General features: G+C 42.0%; 1 protein-coding gene across 2 annotated transcripts in view; it reads right to left on the bottom strand.

The window, feature by feature from the left end:
- The window catches only part of LOC124803400 (tubulin polyglutamylase TTLL5-like), a 220,037-nt gene that overhangs the window by 42,838 nt on the left and 152,579 nt on the right, over positions 1–24,620 (bottom strand). For both annotated transcript variants that reach the window (XM_047264587.1, XM_047264595.1), the window contains exons 9-10: positions 16,248–16,464; positions 8,629–8,880 (exon numbers count right to left, since the gene is read on the bottom strand). In XM_047264587.1, the coding sequence (XP_047120543.1) occupies positions 8,629–8,880; positions 16,248–16,464 (469 nt within the window). The remainder of the gene's footprint in view (positions 1–8,628; positions 8,881–16,247; positions 16,465–24,620) is intronic.

Raw genomic sequence — 24,620 nt, 5'->3', positions numbered from 1 at the left:
TCTTACGTTACGTCATAAAAGAAACAAGACATCAAAGGATATTCTAAGAGCATCGAAATTTTGTGAACTATAATAACGTGCATAATTCGGTTTAAAGTGCACATTCGTACATCCTGATTCGGTTGTAAATTTTCTTGGAATACCAGTACTGTATTATTTCATTTTTGGTTCTTTATTATGCATAATGCCATACTTGCAAGAAGACGAAAACATGCTCTTTTGAAATGCAGAGAACAGTTGAAACTAGCCAATAGTGTGGAATTAGGCATTTCGTTACAAATAAATTGAATGCCTCAGCAGAAAAGATTAATAAAAACCACTTTTCTTTAGCAAACAGACAAAAATAACTTCATTGTTCTGCAAGGCGATTAATGCTTAACTGAAAGTGCCACCCGGGGCAGATACCCCGATTCGCTCCTAGTGAATATGGCAGCTTGCGTGCTACAGTAAAATTTTTTCCTAATACCATCTTGCTACTACTGCTTATATAGCTCGCTCACACACACACACACACACACACACACACACACACACACACACACACACACACACACACGACGCAACTGCGCATGCGCATGGGCCCGCACGCAACTGCTCATACGAATGTAATGTAAACAGTTGCGACGTCACGCTCATCGGAGGCAATTTGTTGTTATGAAGCACTGCATAGTCTTCCTAAAGCCTCTGACACATTTTGCTGCTGGCAGATGCTTGTATGAGCCCTGTGTTTTGTTGTTGTATATGGCACATTTCCTTCGCAACTTAAGTTTTATTTTAGTTTTTTTTCTCTCGTTCATGTTTTATTGCTGCAGTATTATTCTGCAGTAGCGGGATACAGTAATATCCTTTGTTTGAATATAATTTCTTACCAGTCAAAATGACAAAAATTTAATTGAAAACCAAAACAAAAAAATCCTGGAATTCTAAAAAAATTCCCGGGTTTTTCCCGGTTTTCTCCCGGATGAAAAAATTCCCAGGTTTTTCCCGGATCTCCCGGTTGTCCCGTGTCGTATACACCCTGTATATGACCCAGGAATAGACTGATATAGGATGTTACCATCCAGGTGCCCACTGCCTTCACTGGAGAGGTAATTGTAGGTTGTTACGGTGGCCAGGAAGGATGTTTTAGGTTTGGAGTTAGTTGGCCATTGAGAAAGATAGAATTAAATAGCATCAAGGCCATCGTTATTGGGCATATTAGTTTAGAGGAAGGAGGAACTATATCTGTAGAGCAACAGCAACTGTGTAACATCAATAGAATAAATTATTTGTCTCTTATACCGGGTCTCTCTCTCTTAATAGTTGTCAGGCAAATTTTCTTTGGCACTGCAGCAAATATTTTGAATTTCATTTTTGCAAAGAGTGTATGGATTTGGTACAAACAAATACTGCTGATCACAAGGTTAATTCAGTGCCCATGGTCAATGGAAGATGACTGTTTGTTCCCGTTACAAACAAAATAATTTTTCAAGCGGAATTTTACGTTCCTATTTCATAGAAGAGTCTCAGGTTAATCTAGCGAAATATTTGTTTTATTGATATGTATTAACATGGACACAAACAGGAAGGATAACTACTACTCCAGCAGCAAATGAGTAACACTACTGGATGGTGGTAGCAGACAGTGCACAGCAGTGAGGCAGGCAAGTCACTGCTGAAGTACTGGTTATTCCTCACATCTTCCTGCCATTGATAATACATAGAGATAAAACAAACATCAAACTAGATTAACTTGGGACCGTTCTAGTAATCAAGCTTTAAAAAACCATTTCGTTTGTCTTGGAAACAGACGCCTTACTGGATTGAGTCTGCTTGGTAGGGCTAGTGGCAAGAAAGTGTTTCCACTGTAAGGACCATGAGAAGGAGAGCATGACTGAATCTGGGAATGGGGCAAAGTTGAGGCATTCAGAAAGGACTGACACTTCTGTGGGACTAAGGCTTTTGGAGGGCTGGTTCACAACTGTGTTGTGGGTCTATTTCAGCTCTTGGTTCTGTAAGGTAGTGGGAGGGAGTTTCTGGGAGGGCACTGAATGTAGTATGTGTCTGCCAGGCAAGGCTTTGTGGCTGTGAGGGATGTGGGGGGAGGTTTTTATGAAAGCTCTTATTATGGTGGAGGATATTGATAGTTCAAGCTTGGTGTAGGAGATGAATAGATTGGATAGTTTTTTGAGACGGCATTGTACATGCTGCTATAGTTTCTGAAGGGGAAGGGTTTCAATCTGGGAGACGGGATGCCGTAATTTGGACTGCAGAGCAGGAGGGTTTTATAGATGGAACAGAGGTTGTACAGTGAGGTTAGGTAGTGCACGGATGTTTGTACCTGATTTATATGGTTTTGCAAGACTACTTTGGTGAGATCTACAGACTGACAGAATTGGAACACACAGTGGAAGGAGAGGCTGCAGCCAGTGATGCATAATTTGGTGGCAAGCCTGTACAATGTGCCTCAGGTCCCAAACACGATAAAGATTATTATTTAAATTTTGCAAGGGTGCTGCCTTTTTCAACAATCATTTTTCCACTGATGTGACAATGATTGACCAGTTTGCAATGGAATAGGCCATAGCACAGTCAGCAAAGCTGCCCTGCCAATCAAATCACACTGCAGGATCACCTGACTGGGGGCTCTCAGAGCTATGGCCAAAACACTTTACTCTCTTCTATTCCAAGCTGCTGCCAGCCACTAAATGACTTAGTTTCTTTACTTTTGCATATCTGTTCTCTACTGAGATGGTCCTGGGGCTACTGGAGCTACCTCCTCTCTGCCTGGATATCCTCACCAAGTAATCCCCATGAGCTAATATACCAATACAACTTCTTTTTCTGAAGTCAAGTATCCTATATCAATTACAAGTTCACACTCATTTCCAGTCTTGACAATATCCACAAATAGGTGTACAAGCTATTTGGGGAGAACTCATGAGCTAGGCAACAGTGCAGGAACAGTATGCGACACTGGTGTGTGGATAGGGATAGATAAACTTCTACTATATTGGAGCAGAGGAAAGCAACAAGGATGTACAGTGGATGACAAGGAACACGTTAAACTTTATAAAATTACGTGAGAATATGGGTCATTCCATGCCAAGTGGTCTAAACCTTCCCACCATCATGTCTCCAATTTTCTTCAAATTTTATCTGTAGCACTAGTCAAGTGCTAAATTAAGTTTCTCAAGATTTCAAGCCTCTAGCTGCAATACTTGCTGATCTACACCCCCTTGTCTGAAGGGTAGTAAGTTCGCATGCGCGCGACATCAGACAAAATGCCATTTTTGGGGTCTCATAAAATTGAAACCAATTCATAAGAATGGTTAGTAAGATGAGACCCTGTACAGTTTTTTGTGCTGATTCAAACGAAATTAATTATAAGATTACTGATGCAAAATCCGGTCAAACAAGTCGACTCAAAGTGTACCCCTAATTCTGTCGTGACTTAATGCGACAAATTTTGACCAATATTCAGACTGCAATAATTTCCTTGCAGATAAAGATATGGACTTGAACTTTTTACCAAGTCTTATCTTTGTGCTGGACATAATACAGCTGGATTTCCAACTACCCAGGCTTTATAGTCGCCTTGCAAAATCTCTTCAAATTTGGCAGTGTCAGCGCAAATGGCTTTATTTACCAAAGTTCAAAGCCCATTACTACAAAATAGTCAGCCTGGATTTAATTGTGAATAGTATCATCTGAAAGAGAAACTCTTGCTCTACAAGATGGATATATTTTTCTTTTGCAACGCTTCCATTAAGTGCTTATTTACTCAGGTCAAAGTATCTTATATTTTGTGTGCGCAGTGCCCTGCGTTGGTCCATGATGGCTGAGCCATTACTGGTTATCACAATAAAACCAGCATCCCCATCGCCATAGGGGCCACGCCCGATAGCCATGCAGTAACAGCCACGGGTGGGTATCTTTACTGCAGGTTCCCAAGCCTGATTACAGGGTGTCTTTACCACAGGATCCCAAGCCTGATTGTGGGTTTCTTTATGCAGGTTCCCAAGCCTGTCTTCCTCAGTTACTTCATCATTCTGGAAGCATCGTTGATTTGCAAGAGAATGCTTTCAGGAAAACTGTATTGCCGACCAGATGATGTCACTGATGGAGCTGGAATAACACCAATGATAAGTTGTTCTGGAATCCAGCAAGTATCACGTCTTAAGGGCCAATAAAATGAACTTGCAGGACCATGAGGATGCATAAAGCTTATGAAAGCATCTTTCTGTTCGACTGAGATTTCAACGATGTTTCCAATCCACCATTTCTTTTCATAAATGCAAGCAACATACTGCCCAGGCTGAAGATCCATGACTTGAACTACTACTTCAGCAGCACTAATTTTGGCCAAAAAAGATGTCGCATCATTAGAAACTCTACTGACCTTAATTGTCGTCATATCAATGGGCAAAAAATGGTGGTTTTCTCTTGTGCCAGCTAGAGTGTGCCCTTGCAGGAATCTTTCTTCTTGAGAAGCTTTTTCTTCTTCAACTTCCTCTTTGCTGATGAAAAAGAATTTGATTCCATTGATATTATCATTGCAGAAGTTGAAAAGATCTTTGGGTGTTAGAATCTGGTTTTCATATGGACGTTGCAAACTTGCTCTTGCTGCCAACCGTTTTGTTGTGCCTCCAATGCCATCACAAGGCGACTTTCCATGGCTTGTTCCAAAGAAATTCCATTCTGCTGTTATTTCAAAATCTTCTTTGTGATAGCATAAGTTGAGAAAATTCTTGAAATTCTTATATTGTGCAGCTGAACCATCACTGAAGTAGTGGATGTGGCTTATTTTGGAAAATTGCATCTTCAGGTAATTGATTACTTTTCCAATGTAAACATGGACAGTAATCGTATCGTGTCGAAGGCAGTCACTAATAACACAAAGATTCACACATTGCACCTCTTCGTTTTCACAGTAGTAGACTACAAATGGATGAACTGTTGCTTGACTGTTTTCCCAGTGAAAGCCTTGCACTGCATCTTGAACAATAAATGAATAGTTTTCAGCAAAATCCATTAGTATTATGAATTCGCCTTCTTTCAAATCATTTTTGAGAGCTTTCAGGTGCTGGCTTTGATGCTTGGCAATGTAGTGATGACAAGACAGGTTCCAAATTTTTGCTGCAATATCTTCAACATACTCTTCTGTTGAAAGCTGCTTTGTTTCTAAAGTATCCCTGTCGGTATGAATCCATTGTTTGTACTCAATCAGTTCTTCAGGGTCATTATCTTCAAAATATGTTGCAATAACTGCTTCTACACCTTCTGGACCAGGGCAGTTTTCACAACGATGAAGCATACAATCCTTGTTTTCCAAGCTGCAAACAGCTTTGCTAAGAATTTCCTTGTAGTCTTCATTGATTGATGCACCAGTGAGCATAAGCTTGACATTTTGGTGTATTGTACAGACACAAACTGAGTGCATTCCAGCAGAGCCAACTGTAACACACCATTTTGGTCTAAGCTCGCAAAACTTTGAGAAGCCAATTTCTGGTCCATTTTGCTTCTGATAAGACACGTACATTTCCTTCAAATTGCAAAGCAACAACCGCTTTTGCTTGTACACCTTTGTTCCTGAAATTCTCACAGGCACACAGTCTTTCTTCCCTGGACAAAGTCTGCTGAATTCGTCATCTTGAAAAAAGTCATGTACTTTCTGGACAACTTCATCTGAAAGCTTCCTTCCTTGCCGATTTGCTGGAAAAGCTAGAACACCTTGCTCATTCTTCAGTTTTCTCGCTTGCTTTACCATTCTTTCTGATACATTAAATGCTGTTGTCGTATCTTTAATTGTCCAGCTTCTTGGAACCAAGGTCAATATTTGAACTTTTGTCCTACGATTTGACACTTTACATTTTTCTTTCAACTCTTCTATAAGATTATCAAGATCTGCACAATTATTGCATGGGCGACTTTTACTTGAACTTGGCTGTTCATCGTAATTGATTCCTACAGCAGCAGCAATTTGATTCCCAATTAAACTTTGTGCATCCAAGATCTTTCTTTTTGCATAGCTTTGCTTATCTCTTTTACTTAGTTGTCTTCTTTTCAATGGTGAAGCACCAATAAATGATAAACTTTTGTTGATGGCTGGTTCAGTTTCATCCGTTGTGAAATCTTGTTCAGATTGGGTTGATAGTGATGATGAATCTTCTAGCTTTTGGTTCAGTGCCGACATGCAGCGAGGGCAAAGCTTCTGACCAGGTTTTATATCAATCACTTCTTTTTTCTTTAACAGGCAAAGTTTGGCAGCTGTTTCATTATCAAGCAGTCTAAGTCCAGCTTTTACATTGTGATTCCTCTTCTTGAATGGATTGCAACATTTCTTTTGCATCGCTTGATATTCATGTAGGAAGAGGGCTTCATGGTGGAAGCAAATGATGGAATTTTCGTCAAGTTTGGCTTCTGAACGCGAAACAAGCAATTTCTGGTCACATTCTGTGAAATCACTAAACGCTTTGAATCCAGTCTTCTTAGCATAGAAGATAACATGGCACTTTGATGCAGCAGCATCTTTTCCAATTGAACAGGGGGCCAACGATTCTTCTTCTTCATTAACTTCTGACATCTCTCACTGGCCAATCACTGAATAAAACACGAATGAAATATCCAATTATATCAGTAATTCTAAGCGACTATTAAGATTCAAATTCCTAGAAATGAAGAAAAATTAGTGCATCGCGCATACAAAATATAACAACTTTGATGTGAGTTAATGAGTACTTAATGGTCGCGTTGCAAAAAAAACAAATGTCAGTCTTGTAGAGCAAGAGTTTCTCTTTTAGGTGATACTATTCACAAGCAGATTCAGGCCAACTATTTTTTAGTAATTGGCTTGAAACTTTGGTAAATTTTACCGTTTGTGCTGACACTGCCTAATTTGAAGAGATACTGCAGGGCGACCATATGGCCTGGATCATTGCAAATCCGGCTGCATTATGTCTAGCACAAGCATGAAGCTTGGCCAAAAGTTCAAGTCCATATCTTCAACTGCAAGGAAATCATTGCAGTCTTAATATTGGTCAAAATTTGTCGCGTTGTGTCACGACAAATTTTGAAGTATACTTTGAGTCGAGTTATTTGACCGGGGTTTGCATGAGTAATGTTATACATAATTTCGTTGGAATCAGCAAAAAAAACTGTACAGGGTCGCATCTTACTAACCATTCTTATGAATTAGTTTCGATTTTATTAGACTCCAAATATGACATTTTTTTTATGTTGCATGCACACGGACTAAGTACACTTCAGACAAGGGGGTCTAGATCAGCAGCTATTGCAGCTAGAGGCCTGAAATCTTGGGAAACTTACTTCAACACTTGACTAAAGCTACAGTTAAAATTTGACGAAAATTGGAGACCATGATGGTGGGAACTTTTTTCAGTTTTAGACCACTTGGTGTGGAATGACCCATATCACAAAAAACACAATCAAGATGTAATAGACAATGTAAAGCCAAAAAGGAATGAAATGTAAGTAGTGCCTATTGTGAAAATGAACACAAAATAAAATTGATGTGAAAACCAAACAAGATCACAAAAGTGAAAATACAAAGAAAAACACATAAAAACCAATAATAAGAGTGAGGTGGATGAATATGTTGGGAGGGGTGGGGCACAGCAGCAGATGTCATTTTATTAGGTGAGATCAGTAAGTTGTACGCTTGAATACGGGATGAGGTTCTGGATGAGGTTGGGGGGGGGGGGGGGGGAGGGGGGCACGGGGGCAAGGGAGGGGGGGGGGGGCTGTTCTGTACATAGGTGCAAGGCGCACAAGAAATTAAGTGTGGTACACAGGAAGGAACACAAAAATACTTGAAAGTGATGGGAATTAGTGGGCAATTTGAAGGTCAGGAATAATTATACTGACACTGAACATACAGTTTGCTAGGTACACAGCCATGTGTCATGCAAAGACGAGGCCAATGATACACGATCACTCGGAAGTCAGAGCTTTACAAAATGTGTTGTAAGCAGATGGAGAACATATGTGATTCAGAAGGTGGTAAGGAAACACAGGAAAATTGAGAAAATGGATGGACACCGACTGCTGCAGTGAGAGAGAGAGAGAGAGAGAGAGAGAGAGAGAGAGAGAGAGGAGAAGATTGGTGCTTACATCCGAATGCAGTTCCAGTCACGTCTTAACGCCCAAAGATAGCAGTGGCCATGTGCATGTAAGCTGTGACTATGTGAGTTTCCTACATCTAATGAAGGATTTAGTCAAATAGCTGAAAATATCTAGCACACTCTTTCATTGCACATATCTGCCTCCTGTACATGGTGAGTAGCAATCTATCCATATTGTTCTAAATTTTTATAAAGATGGTTGTAACTGAGTTTACTATAATACCATTCATCTACAAACCAGTAATTTTTCATTTATTAATGTCAGCAGCTTTCAGATTTATGTCATAAGTGATATAAAGATGAAGCCTTTTGAAAATACAACAATATATATTCAAACTAAAGACAAAATCAGCACAAAACTTTACATTTATCCAACCACGGAAAGTCTGCATTACTTACAAAACACTTTCCATGGAAAACACAAATACTCACAACTGCAGGCTAGAAAATGTTAAATGAAATTAATCTTATCAAATAACTACCAAACTTAGAACTGGTGCCTTACCAGTCTTCTGTGATGACTGATTCTTCTCTTCAAGAACTGTACAATGTCCTTGAGCTAGTGCTCGTTCATAACGTGCCAATCGCTCAGGAAGTTTTGGTACTGAACGTGGTTGTTGTTGAACTTTCTTAATCTCCCCAGGAAATAACTGCTGATGCAATGTCAAGTTATAGTTGTGCTGAATTAATCCAGTTGTTGAGCAAGGGTGCCCCATTGAAGTAGTGCCACTGTGGCAAGTTATACCAGTCACAGGATCTATATGTGGAACAAACAAAAGTTTGCGTCACATTTCATATCATTGATGAGAAAAGCTTGCGTCACATTTCATATCATTGATGAGAAACATCAACCAGATAACACCATTTCCAAATAACAGGAAATATTTGCTCAAGTTTTATTCCAATCATCACCCAAGATTATGCAAGTCACAGATCACACACACACACACACACACACACACACACACACACACACACACACACACACCTGAATTTAGGGATGGGGGAAAACATCTAAATTTCTACACCTCTAAACATAAATTTGGTGTTGGTTTCAGGATACTAAATGTAGCAACAAATCTGACACCCTATGTACCATAGTAAGTGGTAAAGAAAAAGTAGGAGAGGTAACTGTGAAATTAGTATAGGTAAACTGTCCTATTGTTGTGGTGAAATAATGTGTGTCTGCGGTACTGCAGTAGTATAAAAATGTTAACTATGTAGCCATGTCCACAGTTCATTATGTGCACTGAAATGTGTCAAAGAAAAAGTGATTATGTGATTTCATTGCCCAGCTCTGTTAATCAAAATAATAATCATTACAGCCAGAAGGGTGAAAATACCTGCTCAAATAAACCTCAACTAGAAAATTATATGAGGACTACTTAAAAATATAAAGTACACATTTTTAACAAGAACCACGGAACGTCAAACTATAAAAGGAAAAGTTGCCTCGGAAGCTACTGGATATAGAAGTAAAAAAGCAAAGATTGGTACAAGAGACAAGCAACAGAAGTGAAGCAGCTGTGCAGGTCAATTGAACAAGAGAGCTAGGAGAGAATTTCAGAAGTAGAAAATGATGTTCATGTGATACAAGAATTTTTAAATAAATTACTGTAAATACTTCAATGAGACTGAAAAGATAATATGAACATCAAAGTAATATGTTGCAATGATTAGATTCTTATAAGAAGCTTAGGACAGCAGACAGTTAATCATAGTGAAATGTAAAATAAGTTTCAACACCTGACAAAAAGGACAAAGTAAATTGAGACAGAACAGAAGTGACAGAATTCGGGGGCGTGCTAAAAAAGTGAAAACAGAGAGACACCAGAAAGCGACAAACACTGAATTTATCAAGCATACATCTACTCTTATGAAAGCTATATTCCTTCTATTCAACAACAAATGCTGGACAAAGAAAGAAATTCCGAACAGCTGGAAACCAGCCACAGTAACTCCCACATTTAATAAAGAAGACTGGGAATACACCGATAATTTTAGGAGCATTTTTTCTTTGCTCAATACCAGATATAAATTTTTTAGAAGATAGCAAAAGGACTCTCAGTAATGGTAGACAATTTATTTTTCGAGAAGCAGTGGGGACAAGACCACCTCCATCGATGACTGGTGGGGAGGGCAGGAAGGAGAATGAGGGAGGTGGAAGGGGATGGAGGCATTTTGAAAGTCATAGGCTCTATCTCGGCAGGCGGAGGCACAAACCTCACAGAGGCCCACGAATGCAGGTGATTCGAGGATGGCAGAAGGTCCACATGGAGTCAAAACATGTAGATGCGCCACAGCAAATAGAAACCTGTCCTCAAAACAATGTTGTGATTGACACTGCTGCGCGACTAACCAGGAGGACACAGCAGCGATGTCTCAACAGGATGCAGGCACAACTGATTTGCACGACTGGTCAGCTGCTCCCCACTGACATCCAAAAACAAACAATTGCCAGTTTGACACCCAGCAGCCACTCCTGCTGCTGGCCAAAGGACTGGGCACAAATGGGAGGAAAATGCAGTGCACTGCAGTGTTCCATGGTATGTGACACAGGGTGCAACAAATCCAGGAGACCCTGCAGCTGGTGCCCCTGCAAATCCTGCAGTGGACTGAATCCACTGACCACTGGCATCTGGTTGTAACCAGAAAACTCTGCAGTACATCACCAAGGGAAGAGTCAGACACAGACTACTTCATTTGGGTCTTGAACGTATGCATGGATTGCTCCACTTATGAGTCAGAAAACAGATGAAAGTGAGTGTAGTCAAATGCTGGATACAACTTCAGGCACGAAAGCCTTCAAACTCCCATGACAAAAACTGCCTACTGTTACCAGACATGAGGGTCCCAGGGGATTCCTCTATGGCAAAAATAGCAGACAATGTATGAAAAGTGGCAACAGCAACATGGAGGACAGCTTAGCTACACACATGAAGTTTGGCAAAGCATCAACTACTAACAACCACATGCTGCCTAAAAATGGACCAGCGAAATCAACGTGCATCCTGTCCCAAGAGTGCTACAGCATTGGTCAAGGAGGAAACAGGGATGATGATACAGACTGGTCCTGTGCACGAGATGTTTGATTATAATCGATCGCCACCCAGTAGCTGTGACAATTCACCATTGTTTTCATGTGACCCATACCCCAGTATGCGACACATGCAGCAAATAAAGAATGCAAGGACCCAACACTGGGGGGAGGGAGGAAGGTGAAGTGTGGGTGATGGGTAACGACTCTACAGCATTGCTACTCTGTAGAAAGCATGAGCTCATCACATAGGAGGAAAAACATATGCCATGTCTGATCCGCACCTTAGGTGACACACTCAAGTCAATTCAATGTGGGACAGTGAAAATTTCTAGAGAAGTAGGTCAGCAACCATGGTGGTTTTTGGTAGTTGTGACTTCACATGCTGTTGACAGAAAATCTGACAAGGTTTACTGCAGGGTGTCATCCAACACGAACATTGAGAGCCTCCTGCCAATCGAACTCCAAATCTGGCTCCGTCAGTCACCATGATAGTGCATCAGCATTGGCTTTGGCATTAGCATGCTTGGTGGTGGAGCAGTACTGAATATCATAGCAACAGTTACTGAGAAAGAGAGCCCACTATGCAATCAGCAAGCAGTCCTATACAGCAGCTTGGAACGAGAGCCAAATAATGGCTTTTGGTCGTTGATTAGGAGGAACCTTGTGCCGCGCCCCCGCCCCCCCCCCCCCCCCCTCCTACAGGAAGACTAAACGTTCTAACCCCAAAAGTAATAGCAAGCACCACATTTTCACATGTGAATAACTACACTGTGCAGCAGAAAGTATCTTTTATGCACAAGCAATGGGCTGTTCAGTGCCATCTGGGTTCTGATGGGACAGGATGGCACCAAGGCCATAGTGGGATGTGTACAGCCCAGGATTGAAGGTTTACCTGGTGAAAGGAATCCAGACAGTGGGCCAAACACAAACACTGCTTGAGAGACCAAAAAGCCCATTGACAATCCGTGGACCAGACAAACTTAGGGCCCTCCAAGTGAAGCCAGTTAAGAGGCTGGCGGATGCCCTCAGTCTGAAGGAATGAACTGAGCATAATACGAAATTTTACCCAGGAGTGATTGGAACTCCTTCAGGTTCTCGGGTGTTAGCACGTTGTGATGTGGTGGTCTGTAAAGACAAGACTAAATGTACTAATGTCATAAACAAAAAAGATGCTTTGGGGAGAAAAAAAACAGCAGTTTTCCAGCTTGCAATGAAGGCCAATTGAAGGTTTTGCAAATATTCTTCACGTGTAGGGCCCCTAACCCAGTCATTAAGGTAAGTGATGCAACAGGGGATGTCCTGAATCAACTACTTCAAATACCATTGGTAAATTACTGGCACAGAAAAGATTGCAGAAGTTAAGCAATTAAACCGGAAAAGTCCAAAGGGGATGTCGAGAACCAAGAAAGTCTGAGAAACCATGTGGAATGCCAATTATAGGTAAGCATCATGGAAGTCAAAATGAAAAAGTCCCTTCCACACAGCCTAGCCACCTGTGGTCGTAGCATCTGCAGAGATGAGCAGTCCCCCTCTATTTATCCTGAGGGTCTCGCTGAAGCTTTCACTGACTGTAATTATCCTCCCAACCTTGTACAGAAACAACAAATCTCCCGTGCCTCATTTTTTCCAGTCTCCCATCACCTCCCAAAGTCCCACTGTCTGGCCACAGGCGAGCATTCCCCTCATAACTCAGTACCACCCAGGAATGGAGCAACTGAATTACATTCTCCGCCATGGTTTCAATTATCTGTCATCGTGCCCTGATATGAGAAATGTCCTGTCCACTTTCCTTGCCATCCATCCCACAGTGGTATTCCACCGTCCACCAAACCTACACAATACTCGCCCATCCTTGCACAATCCCTGCTCCCAATCCCTTACCTCATGGCTCACACATCTATAATAGACCTTAATTCAAGATCTGTCCCATACATCCTCCCACCACCACCTACTCCAGTCCTGTCACTAACATCACCTATCTTTCCAAAGGCAAGGCTACCTGTGAAACCAGTCATGTAGTCTATAAGCTGAGCTGTAACCACTGTGCTGCATTCTGTGTACGCATGACAACCAACAAGCTGTCTGTTCACACGAATGGCCACCAGCAAACTGTGGTGAAGAAACAAGTGGACTGTCCTGTTGCTGAACACACTGCCAAACATGATATTCTTCATTTCAATGACTGCTTCACAGCCTGTGCCATATGGATCTTTCCCACCACCGCTAGCTTTTCTTAATTGTGCAGGGGGAACTTTCCCTGCAATACACCCATTTTACCATAACCCTCCTGGCCTCAACCTTCATTAGCCACTGGCCTCACCCATCCAGCCCCGTCCCTGTTCCCATTCCAGCACTACACGGCCCCCATTCCACCATCAACTGAGTCTTTTTATTTATCTCCTCTTCTGCTGCTCCCCTCCCCCCCTCCTCACCTCTCCTCTACCCTTCGCCTAACCTGCAGCACTTCACTATTCACTATCCCCACCATACTATCCCTTCCCCTCCCTGCCCCAGCCTCCTCCTTACCCCTAACCAGTTGCCACTACCATCATGCACTGGTGCTGCTGCTCACAGTGAGGTTTAACCTGTGTGTGTGTGTGTGTGTGTGTGTGTGTGTGTGTGTGTGTGTCTCTTCACTTTTGAAGGCCAGACATACCAACAATTAAAGGGAACAGCCATGGGTACCAGGATGGCCCCCTCGTACGCCAACCTATTCATGGGTCGCTTAGAGGAAGCCTTCTTGGTTACCCGAGTCTGCCAACCCAAAGTTTGGTACAGATTTATTGATGACATCTTCATGATCTGGACTCACAGTGAAGAAGAACTCCAGAATTTCCTCTCCAACCTCAACTCCTTTGGTTCCATCAGATTCACCTGGTCCTACTCCAAATCCCATGCCACTTTCCTTGACGTTGACGTCCACCTGTCCAATGGCCAACTTCACACGTCCGTCCACATCAAACCCACCAACAAGCAACAGTACCTCCATTATGACAGCTGCCACCCATTCCACATCAAACGGTCCCTTCCCTACAGCCTAGGTCTTCGTGGCAAACGAATCTGCTCCAGTCCGGAATCCCTGAATCATTACACCAACAACCTGAAAACAGCTTTCGCATCCCACAACTACCCTCCCGACCTGGTACAGAAGCAAATAACCAGAGCCACTTCCTCGTCCCCTCAAACCCAGAATCCCCCACAGAAGAACCACAAAAGTGCCCCACTTGTGACAGGATACTTTCCGGGACTGGACCAGACTCCGAATGTGGCTCTCCAGCAGGGATACGACTTCCTCAAATTCTGCCCTGAAATGAGATCCATCCTTCATGAAATCCTCCCCACTCCACCAAGAGTGTCTTTCCGCCGTCCACCTAACCTTCGTAACCTGTTAGTTCATCCCTATGAAATCCCCAAACCACCTTCCCTACCCTCTGGCTCCTATCCTTGTAACCGCCCCCGATGCAAAACCTGTCCCATGCACCCTCCCACCACCACCTACTCCAGTCCTGTAACCCGGAAGGTGTACACGATCAAAGGCAGAGCCACGTGTGAAAGCACCCACGTGATTTATCAACTGACCTGCCTACACTGTGATGCATTCTATGTGGGAATGACCAGCAACAAACTGTCCATTCGCATGAATGGACACGGGCAGACAGTGTTTGTTGGTAATGAGGATCACCCTGTGGCCAAACATGCCTTGGTGCACAGCCAGTACATCTTGGCACAGTGTTACACTGTCCGGGTTATCTGGATACTTCCCACCAACACCAACATATCCGAACTCCGGAGATGGGAACTTGCCCTTCAGTATATCCTCTCTTCTCGTCATCCGCCAGGCCTCAATCTCCGCTAATTTCAAGTTGCCGCCACCCATACCTCACCTGTCTTTCAACAACTTCTTTGCCTCTACACTTCTGCCTCGACTGACATCTCTGCCCAAACTCTTTGTCTTTAAATATGTCTGCTTGTGTCTGTATGTGTGGATGGATAAAACAAAGATGATGTGACTTACCAAATGAAAGTGCTGGCAGGTCGATAGACACACAAACAAACACACAAAATTCTAGCTTTCGCAACAAACGGTTGCTTTGTCAGGAAAGAGGGAAGGAGAGGGAAAGACGAAAGGATTTGGGTTTTAAGGGAGAGGGTAAGGAGTCATTCCAATCCCGGGAGCGGAAAGACTTACCTTAGGGGGAAAAAAGGACGGGCACACACACACACACACACACACACACACACACACACACACACACACACACACACACACATATCCATCCACACATATACAGACACAAGCAGAGATATGTCTGCTTGTGTCTGCATATGTGTGGATGGATATGTGTGGATGGATATGTGTGGATGGATATGTGTGGATGGATATGTGTGGATGGATATGTGTGTGTGTGTGTGCGCGCGCGAGTGTATACCCGTCCTTTTTTCCCCCTAAGGTAAGTCTTTCCGCTCCCGGGATTGGAATGACTCTTTACCCTCTCCCTTAAAACCCACATCCTTTTGTCTTTCCCTCTCCTTCCCTCTTTTCTGATGAAGCAACCGTGGGTTGCGAAAGCTTGAATTTTGTGTGTGTGTTTGTGTGTCTATCAACATACCAATGCATTCGTTTGGTAAGTTACATCATCTTTGTTTTTAGACATTATATATATATATATATATATATATATATATATATATATATATATATATATATATATATATATATATATATATATAGCAACATACATTTGATAAATTTAAGGAACAACTGCTCTCCTGTATGCAATGTTAGTATAAATTTTTATATCTTTTTACTAACAGGCTTCACACTGACAATGTTTCTACACCCCTTTCTTCGCTACAGATGTTATGAACTGTTATGTTCCCATCTACCAACTTAATATTTAATGCTATTCAAACACAGTTTTTTTTATAAATACTCTTATTTTGTGGTTTCACATTAAGGTCAAGTGTCTCCTCCAATATATTAATACAAATATTTAGTCATTATTAGACAAATTTTTATGTAGATTACTTATAAAGTCCAAAACATTTCTTTTATTTCAATCAATTTCTGCTGTTATACTTACCAAGAAATGCACTGTAACGATTCCAGCTCTCAACTGAAGGAAAGATTCGCACAAATCCACCACGGCGCTCGTATTCCAAGCGTGCACAACGAACAATTCTAGATTCTTCTGGGCTGAGTGAAAGTGAGCTGTAAGTTAAACGTGCTGACGAACTGTTTGCTCTCCTTGACCCTGTTGCTGTTACTGTAAGTGTATCTGCTGAATGCACCCGCCTACACTGTCAGAACATACCAACAGTCATTAAAAATGTTAAGCATTTTACACTATAATTTTAAGATAAACATACACAAGAAATGAGTGACAGAGGGACTACCTACATCCATCCATCTCTCTCTCTCTCTCTCTCTCTCTCTCTCTCTCTCTGCTGCTGCTGCTGCTCTCTTGTCCAAATATAAAACACAGTCTAGTAAAATGTGGCACACAGTAATCTGTACATCATGTATTGGAGAGTACTCTCGTCAGAGCAAGAATCCACGTGTCAAAGACCTGTGGCCTATGTGAAGAAGAATGAAGAGGGCTTCATGCCATTTCTGTAGCTGAAAGGGGGAATGCCATGGCCGCATAGTGGGCTTTACGAGATGCAGCTTATTATCTGTCACTTCCAGCCACTTGTCTTCCCATTGATGCATGACTGTGTACCTCAACAGTGAGATGGTAGCATGCAGGGGGATGGTACACTGAAAATCTGAGAATCTTGACATGCCTCCTTGGCTGCTAGATCCACCTTTTCATTCCCCCTAATATCCAAGTGCCCTGGTACCCTGCAGAAAGACACCTCCTCCTTCAGCCATTGCAGTTGGAGATATTCTGAACTGCTTTATCTTCTGGATACAAGCGATGGAGAGAGTGAAGGGCACTCAGAGAATTGGAATAGACAAGGAATTTAGCACTCTAAGCACATCTCATCTGCTCCAGTGACCACAACATTGCATACAATTCCATGTTCAAGACCGTAAAGCCTTGAGACAATTGGACTTTGTGGACACGACCAGGTAAAACACCCCTTTTTTCAACCCATCTGTAAAGATAGCTGTGGAGTTGTGAGGCTCAGATAAAATTTTACAACATGAAGTATTAAAACCATTTGCAGGAGTGAATCTCTCCTGTATTGCACCAAATCTAAAATTACATTGGGTCTCTGCAGCAAACAGAATGAAAGACCGTTAAAACCCTGAATTTGAGCTTTTACTTGCTCCACACCAAGTTATTCCACCATATGCCATACTCTAATCCCAAATGGTCTTGTTGCTCATCGACAATTATAGAAAAGGTGTTCCAGAGGTGGATGAGCAACAGCGCAGCATGAAGGTGAATTTGGAGCTGTGAGGAACTTACATGCCTGGTGCACCATGAGGAGTTGCCGTCAGATTGTAAGTGGCATTCCCCAGCCACAGCACAGAGACTGGGTATGGGACTGGTCCCACAAGCACATGTGGCCAGTCAATACCCTCATGGTGGACAGCCTCAGTGTTCTTCAAATAAGAAGGCCTCATCGATCCATACACTGTGCACCCATAGTATAGCCACAAACACATGAAAGCCCTATAAAATTGGAGCAGATGGGCCCTGTCCACTCCCCAGGTCCTGTAGCTAATGCACTTTATGATGTTCAGTGCCTTTAGGATTCTGGTTTGCAGGTCTCAGGTGTGGCAACCATGGCATCAAAAATGAGGCCCAGAAACCTTACTGTGTCTTTAAAATGCAGAATGGCATCCCTCACATTAATTTCAGGTAAATTAACTGTTGCAACACTGGAGGAGGAAGAGAGAACAACAAAATCATCCACAGATAAGGAGCACTGCCTGGGACTACTTACAATATACATGATATTGTTCATTGTTATGGCAAAGAGGGTAACACTTAAAACATTACCCTGAGGAACACCAATCTCCTCCTCAAAACAATCAGACAGCATTTCACCGACTTGGGACCTAAAAAACTGCCGAGACAGGAAAGAGTATATATGAAGATGTGGAGGTGTCCATGAAAGCCCCACTGATGTACTTGTGTGAGAATACTGCATCTCCAAGTAGCACTGAATGCCTTACTGATATCAGAGAACATACTGATATCAGAGAACATGCAGATACAGTGATATTTACGTAGGAACTCCTGCTGAACAGCCATCTCTAGGACGGTCAGATTGTTTACTGTGGACCAGAATCTCCAGAATCCACAATGAGAGCAGCTAAGGAGGTGCATGCTCTCTCACAACTAGACCAGATGACCATTTGCTCCAAGGTCTTTCTACACAATTTGTTACGGCAGTACTCCGATAACAACTGGGACATGTGCAGCCCTTTCCTGGTCTAAGGAGAGAGATCAGAATTCCCTCTTTCCATGAGTTGGGGAAGTGATCCGTCTGCCATATCAAATTAAACCATTATAGGATGATTTATTTTGAAACTGCTGAAAAATATTGAAGCATGCAATACCAGATTTGGTCATGACTAGTTGCAGCATCACAAGTCTCAGACAGTGCCAATTTGAACTCCCACTTGGGGAAAGGGCAGTTGTAAGACTCAGAATTGTGGTATCTGAAATCCAACCTGCCCCTCTCTGCAATCAAACAATAGTGGCAAAATGTCGGTTCCTGGCTAGCATTGGCAGTTGTTTTTGAAAAATGCTCTGCCAGCTTCTGTGGTATGTCTCAGCCTTGTCTGCAGACATCCCTGTTTCACCACTGCTGCTATTGATAAATGACTGTGTTTACCAGAAATCCTCCTGATGGCTTTCCATACTTTTGCAGAGCAAGTGGAACAGTTGTGCGAGCCCAGGAACACTTTCCATGACCTTTTCTTGCACTCCTTGCTTATGCAAATGACCTTGGCTCTTGCGACTCAAAATGCTGTGAGGTTCTCTGCAGTTGGCTGGTACTTAAACCAGCCAAGAGAAGCACGTCTGACCTGGACTGCTGAGTAACAATCATCAGTCCACCAAGGTATAGGTTGCCTCCTAAGATCAGTCAACAGTATGATGGACCACTTGTATAATTTGGTCTACCCACTCCTGGACACCGTGTAGTGTTCAAAAACAGACAGATGACTGAACAGTATCCAGTTAGCCCCACTGAACATTCATTTTGGTGGCTTATTTTCAGGGAAAGCTCCATCCAGTGGGTGACTGCAAGAGGGAAGTGGCCACTGGGATGAAGGTTGCCAGTGACTTCCCAGTGGACAGAGACTGCAAAGGCTGCAGAGCAGAAAGAGAGGTCGATGGCTGAGAATGACCCAGTACCAGCACAGAAATGAGTGGGATGACCTGTATCGAGCATACACAGCTTGTGAGACGTCGCAAGGCTCTCCAAAACCCAACCACGGGGGTAAGTGAAGGCTGAGCCCCGCAAGACATGATGAGCATTGATGTCTCACAGGAGGAGGAGCGGTCAGGGGGAGGTGTTCCAAAAGATCTGTGAAAGCCTCAGAGTCTATTGCATTTTATGGAGGTAGATACAGAGAGAAAAAAGTGATCTTCTAACAGACATGAATTTCAGCGGCAACAGCTTGCAGGTCAGTAGGCATGGGGAGGGCAGAAAAGTGGAGCGAGTTATTGATGAACGCAGCGACACACACCTTGGCCCTTTCCACAGTTCAGGGGAGGGGGGTGGGGGTATTCCTGTGCTAAGAATGTCAGTTCTTCCACGTGTGTCCTGAGACCAGTAATGTTCCACCGTACAATGGGAGCCATCCATCACAGAGGTAGAACTTTCAGCCTGACTTTCTGCCAGGGAGGGGAGCTTGTAAAGGGTACAGGCTCAGTCTTGGGGTGAGATGATTGCTCCAGTCCATCACCTATGTCCATCATCTCTGAAGAAGATCCAAGAGAAACAGCAGAGCGGATGTCTACACTGTCAAACTATGCACTTCCCATCTCCTTAAGTGGGTGATTCTTCACCTTTGACACTTTTTTTTGTCTGAGGAGACTTTGGAGCCACAATTTCATAAATGGTAGCAGCAGCACTGGATGGTGGACAAGACTGGATCTTTGGAGAGGCAAGAAGTTCCACAATGTCATCAACCACAGACTTTTCCGAAATTCTGGGGGAAGAGGCAGGCTTCAAAGGAACTGCAGCAACACAAGCGCATTGACAAAAGCAGGCATTAGTGCTGACACTAGCAACCACAGTTTGTGTAGCGGCATTGGTTTTTTGGACTGGATGTTTGGGAATGGAAGCAAAGGAGGCAGCAAACGTGGATGGCTGCACGGTCTTGTATATTTTTTGGCTCCATCACGTGGGATGTGCTTTGTTGTCTTTATCTCCTGGGTCTTCAGTTCTTCAAGTGAGACACTGCAGCCTCTATTCCAGACAGTGTGAGCACCAGAGCAGCTACCATTTTGGAGGAAAGGAAAACCAACTCTGTTGCAGATGGCTTACCCCATTTGAATACAAGTGGCTTCACTCTTATAACAAAATCATCCCTTCCATAATGTTTTGAACATCCACAATGACTTCCCAGCACAACTGACCTTTAAGTTGTTCTTGGGGAATGTCAACTAGATTCCTGCAAGTCACAACACCTTTGGTGTAGCTCAACGTCGTGTGCAGTTTGGTTTAAACTGCACACTCCCTGAGGCATTGAGCTTTCTGGTGATTCTTCACTTGTTGGGAACTAAACATTTTGACCAACAGGGTCCCTTTTCATTAAGCATTTGACAGATCTGAAGGTTCCCACAATGTCCTCTAAGACTTTTTGTATATAGAATGGTGAAACTTTATCAAAGCTACCCTCCTTCCGTTTAACTATAGTAATTTTGACAACCAGCATACATTCTGTTATTAACTGGCTGCCCAAGCCCTCTTGTTTGATTGAGTGTTGGCATCTTCCAGCAGTTCACCTTCTCTGCTGGGAGGAGGAAGAGAAAAGTTTGAAGATTCCATCCTGGTCCCATGAGCAGCTAGGAAAACGTAAGTTCACATAGACAGAGCCCCAGGTAACTAGGTAAGACTTATACAACTGCGGTGCAGCAGAAATCTCACAGGTTGTCTGTGAATGACTTTTCCACGTCAACAGCCACGCACCTCATCAGTGTGCAACACTATTTGAGATTAAAGTTTTTTGTTTAAGAGGGTTTTTACCAGCTTTGTGATCCGGGTGTTCAAGCCAAGATCCCCATTCCCTGTGATACACAACATTCCACTGCCATGGTGCACTGTGGTTGCTGAAGTATGCCCGGAGCTTACGACGACATGGGACTGGTGGTACTTATCAGTCCCCAGCCCAGGAACCGTGGCATCACCAAGCCCATACCCGGCAAATGGATGCTGAGCCCCTGAGGGGTTTTTGAGATTTTTTTGGTTGCTTATAAAACTATATTTTCACAAGTTACCAGTATGAGTGTTTTGGATATGTAACTTGTTTTGCAGCACACCAACATTTGTGGTTCACAGTTAATGAGAAAGAATATACCAGTCCTGCATTTCATTGTATATCAACACAAATAAACGTGTGTTTGGGAATTTTCAGTAGCTTCCATTGTCCTTTGCCTAATCTATGAGTTATCTGTAGTATGGAGTTGATTATGAAATTTGTGAGTATCTTACATTACAGGGAGGATTTTGACAGGTCTACAATTTCTCAACTCATTGTCTCTTATTGCAAAGTAAAAATAAATAAATAAAATAAATAAATAATTTAAAAAAATTGTGTTACAGTTTTAGAGCATTTAAATACAGCCTGCAACTAATTTTGTGAACCTTTCCAGCTTTAACCATTTCTATTGAACGCTATTATCTCCAGATATCTTTTTTTTACTGCGTGCCTCATTTGCTATTGCTTCTGAAAAATTATTTTCATTGTTAATTAATTGTCTGTATTTCTATTTCATTTCAAACATTTAAAGCAAATTAAATAAAAAATTTAAAGAAATATGAATTCTTGTACAATTTTCTTAGTTATGTGCCATTTTAACTATTTGGATGTTATGTGTACACATATGTACGAAGGTCATATCTTTATTCTTCATGTCATCATATTCCTTTCTCAACATAGTCACTCTGGTGACAAACACCCCAAAGAGAGAGATCAGTTTGTTGGTATCACCACTGTAGAATAATTGACTTTTGTTGATGGAGCCACAACCTCACATCTGCTTGCACTGCTTCATCGCTATCAAGTGCTCAAAGGTGCTCTGTAAGATTTGGAAACAGATGAAAATCTGATGGAGGCCAAGTCAGGACCATGTGGAGAATGATTGACAACAATGAAATCAAGGTGTTGAACTGTTACAGACATTGCAGCACTTTGCGTGGTCTCGCATGATCACAGTGAAGGAAAGGGTTTTCCATGTAGATGAACACATTGAATTCATGGAACTCCTATACAGCACAAAATTTCTCACACACCAACAGAGTTACATTACACACTGCCATATTATGTGCTACAAGTCTGAGCCATCTAGTGAAAGAGGGCTAAAGCTGCATTGGTGAAGCAGGAAAAGTTGACTAAATAATATGCATCACATGTAGTACCCTAACAAATATTCAGAACAGAATAAAAAATTCTGGGGCATTACTTTTCATCTCATATATAAATACATAACTATGCTTTGTTTTCTTCTTCCACTGCTGTTTTTAATAATTTCTTTAATCAAATTCCCACAATATTTTTTGCACCTGGGAGTGAGGACTCTTCGGTCAGCTTATGATGAGTTTTTGTCTCGATATTTCACAAGAACACATTGAACCACTTGACATTTTAGGCACAGTTTTCTCAAAATCATTTACAGTGCACTGTGTCTTTCTTAGTCATGACTGTACTCATTTACTGTAACATCACTGTATGTTTCCGTTAAGATCCATGGGAGGCCAAGTGCAATAATATTGTGGTCTCTCACTACCCTCTCACATTCTCTGAAAAATATTTGTGAGTAGTTTGTCTAATTCAGTACATCCAGTGATGATCTTATTAACATTTCTTCAAGCTCTGATCTCTCTAACAAATGCTGTAACCCATTTTAATTTTTTTTTTCCTTTTCCTTGGTTTCTCTTTAGTCACATTTTTTTTGCTTTTTTTCCCTTTTCACCTGTATCTATAAAGTCTGTGTATTTGAAGATAAATATTTGTTGCTTAATTTAATGTGGTATACTTCTGTTCTTAAATAAATTCTCTATCTACATTTATTATTTCCTGCCTAATTGGTTTGTTTCTTCGTAAGATTCACTCTGCATCTTCAGACTATAACAACTTTAATTCCAGAAGATTTAGTACATCACATCCTACAGATAACCTAGAGTAAATTATACATAACTTGAAACAGTATAGTTTCACATTCTTGAGAAAGAAGTATTATAGATTTCTGAAGTTTCCAGAGTTAGATTGGAAGTACACATGCTGGAAAATATCAGATAATGATGCTTAGTGCCCCACGATTGGAGTTGAGCTGAGGTGGTGTTGTGTACATAGTTCCGCGTAGTCAGCATGTACACAACTTTCCCACTAGAGCGCGCCCTGCTAAGCACTACAGCGCAGGCGCAGCGCTCGTCCGTCTCCGCACTACGAGATGGCGCTGCCATAAAGACAGACCAAATTCTGCTTCCGCCGACCCGCGTATTAGTATGTAACGCAGCCAATGAGATTGCTGCTAACGTAGAACCTTTTCTCCTTGCAGATCACACTCGCGCAGTGATACATGAACGCGCGAGGTATTATAACGAGTGTACAGACCTCCAATTAGTCGGTCTGCATTTGTCTGTACCAGTCTCTAGTCAAGTTTCAGTCTGCGCCAAATAAGATTACCATATTCCTGTACATAGCCATGAAGATAAATGTATACACACTTTTGTCAAGTATCAGAGATATATGTGAGAATAAGATTAACGTACCAATACCAAAGGAACTTCAGATTGTCAATTGTAAATAGCATCCAGAACCAAGTTAAGTAATTTTTATGCTTGCTATTATTTTAATAAATGTGTGTGAAAATTAATCAAGTTCTGTTTAAAGTTGGTTACTGTCAATCTGCTACTCTAAGCGTGCAAGTGGCATTTCTATCATCTGACCTAACGGCAGAAGATAAACATGCCACGATAAGACCACGAGACATATTGCTGACACTCGTCTACTTGGGTAGAGCGACAAGTCAAATAATCTGATGGTGTGTGTACTGAAGGTCTTACAGTACGCACACCACAGGTGGTAATCAGGATGAGCAACACTAAAGACATTACCTTTCCTGTCTACCTGCTTTTAAACATGAACATCTCTTATTTGCTGCTTCTTAGTGCCCACTGCATACCAATGATGGAAGAAAACATTTTTCTTTCCTTTATTGAATCTCTGAAGTCTCACTCATGAGACAGTTCCGAAGAATGGTGGAAAAGAGGCTACTATGATACAACAAAGTGTGTTGGGAACCCACATAACTTCTAACATT

The sequence above is a fragment of the Schistocerca piceifrons genome, chromosome 1 (genome assembly GCF_021461385.2).
Source record: "Schistocerca piceifrons isolate TAMUIC-IGC-003096 chromosome 1, iqSchPice1.1, whole genome shotgun sequence".
NCBI lineage: Eukaryota > Metazoa > Arthropoda > Insecta > Orthoptera > Acrididae > Schistocerca > Schistocerca piceifrons.
The sequence above is the reverse complement of the archived record's forward strand: the minus strand, read 5'-3'. Positions and strand labels throughout refer to the sequence as shown.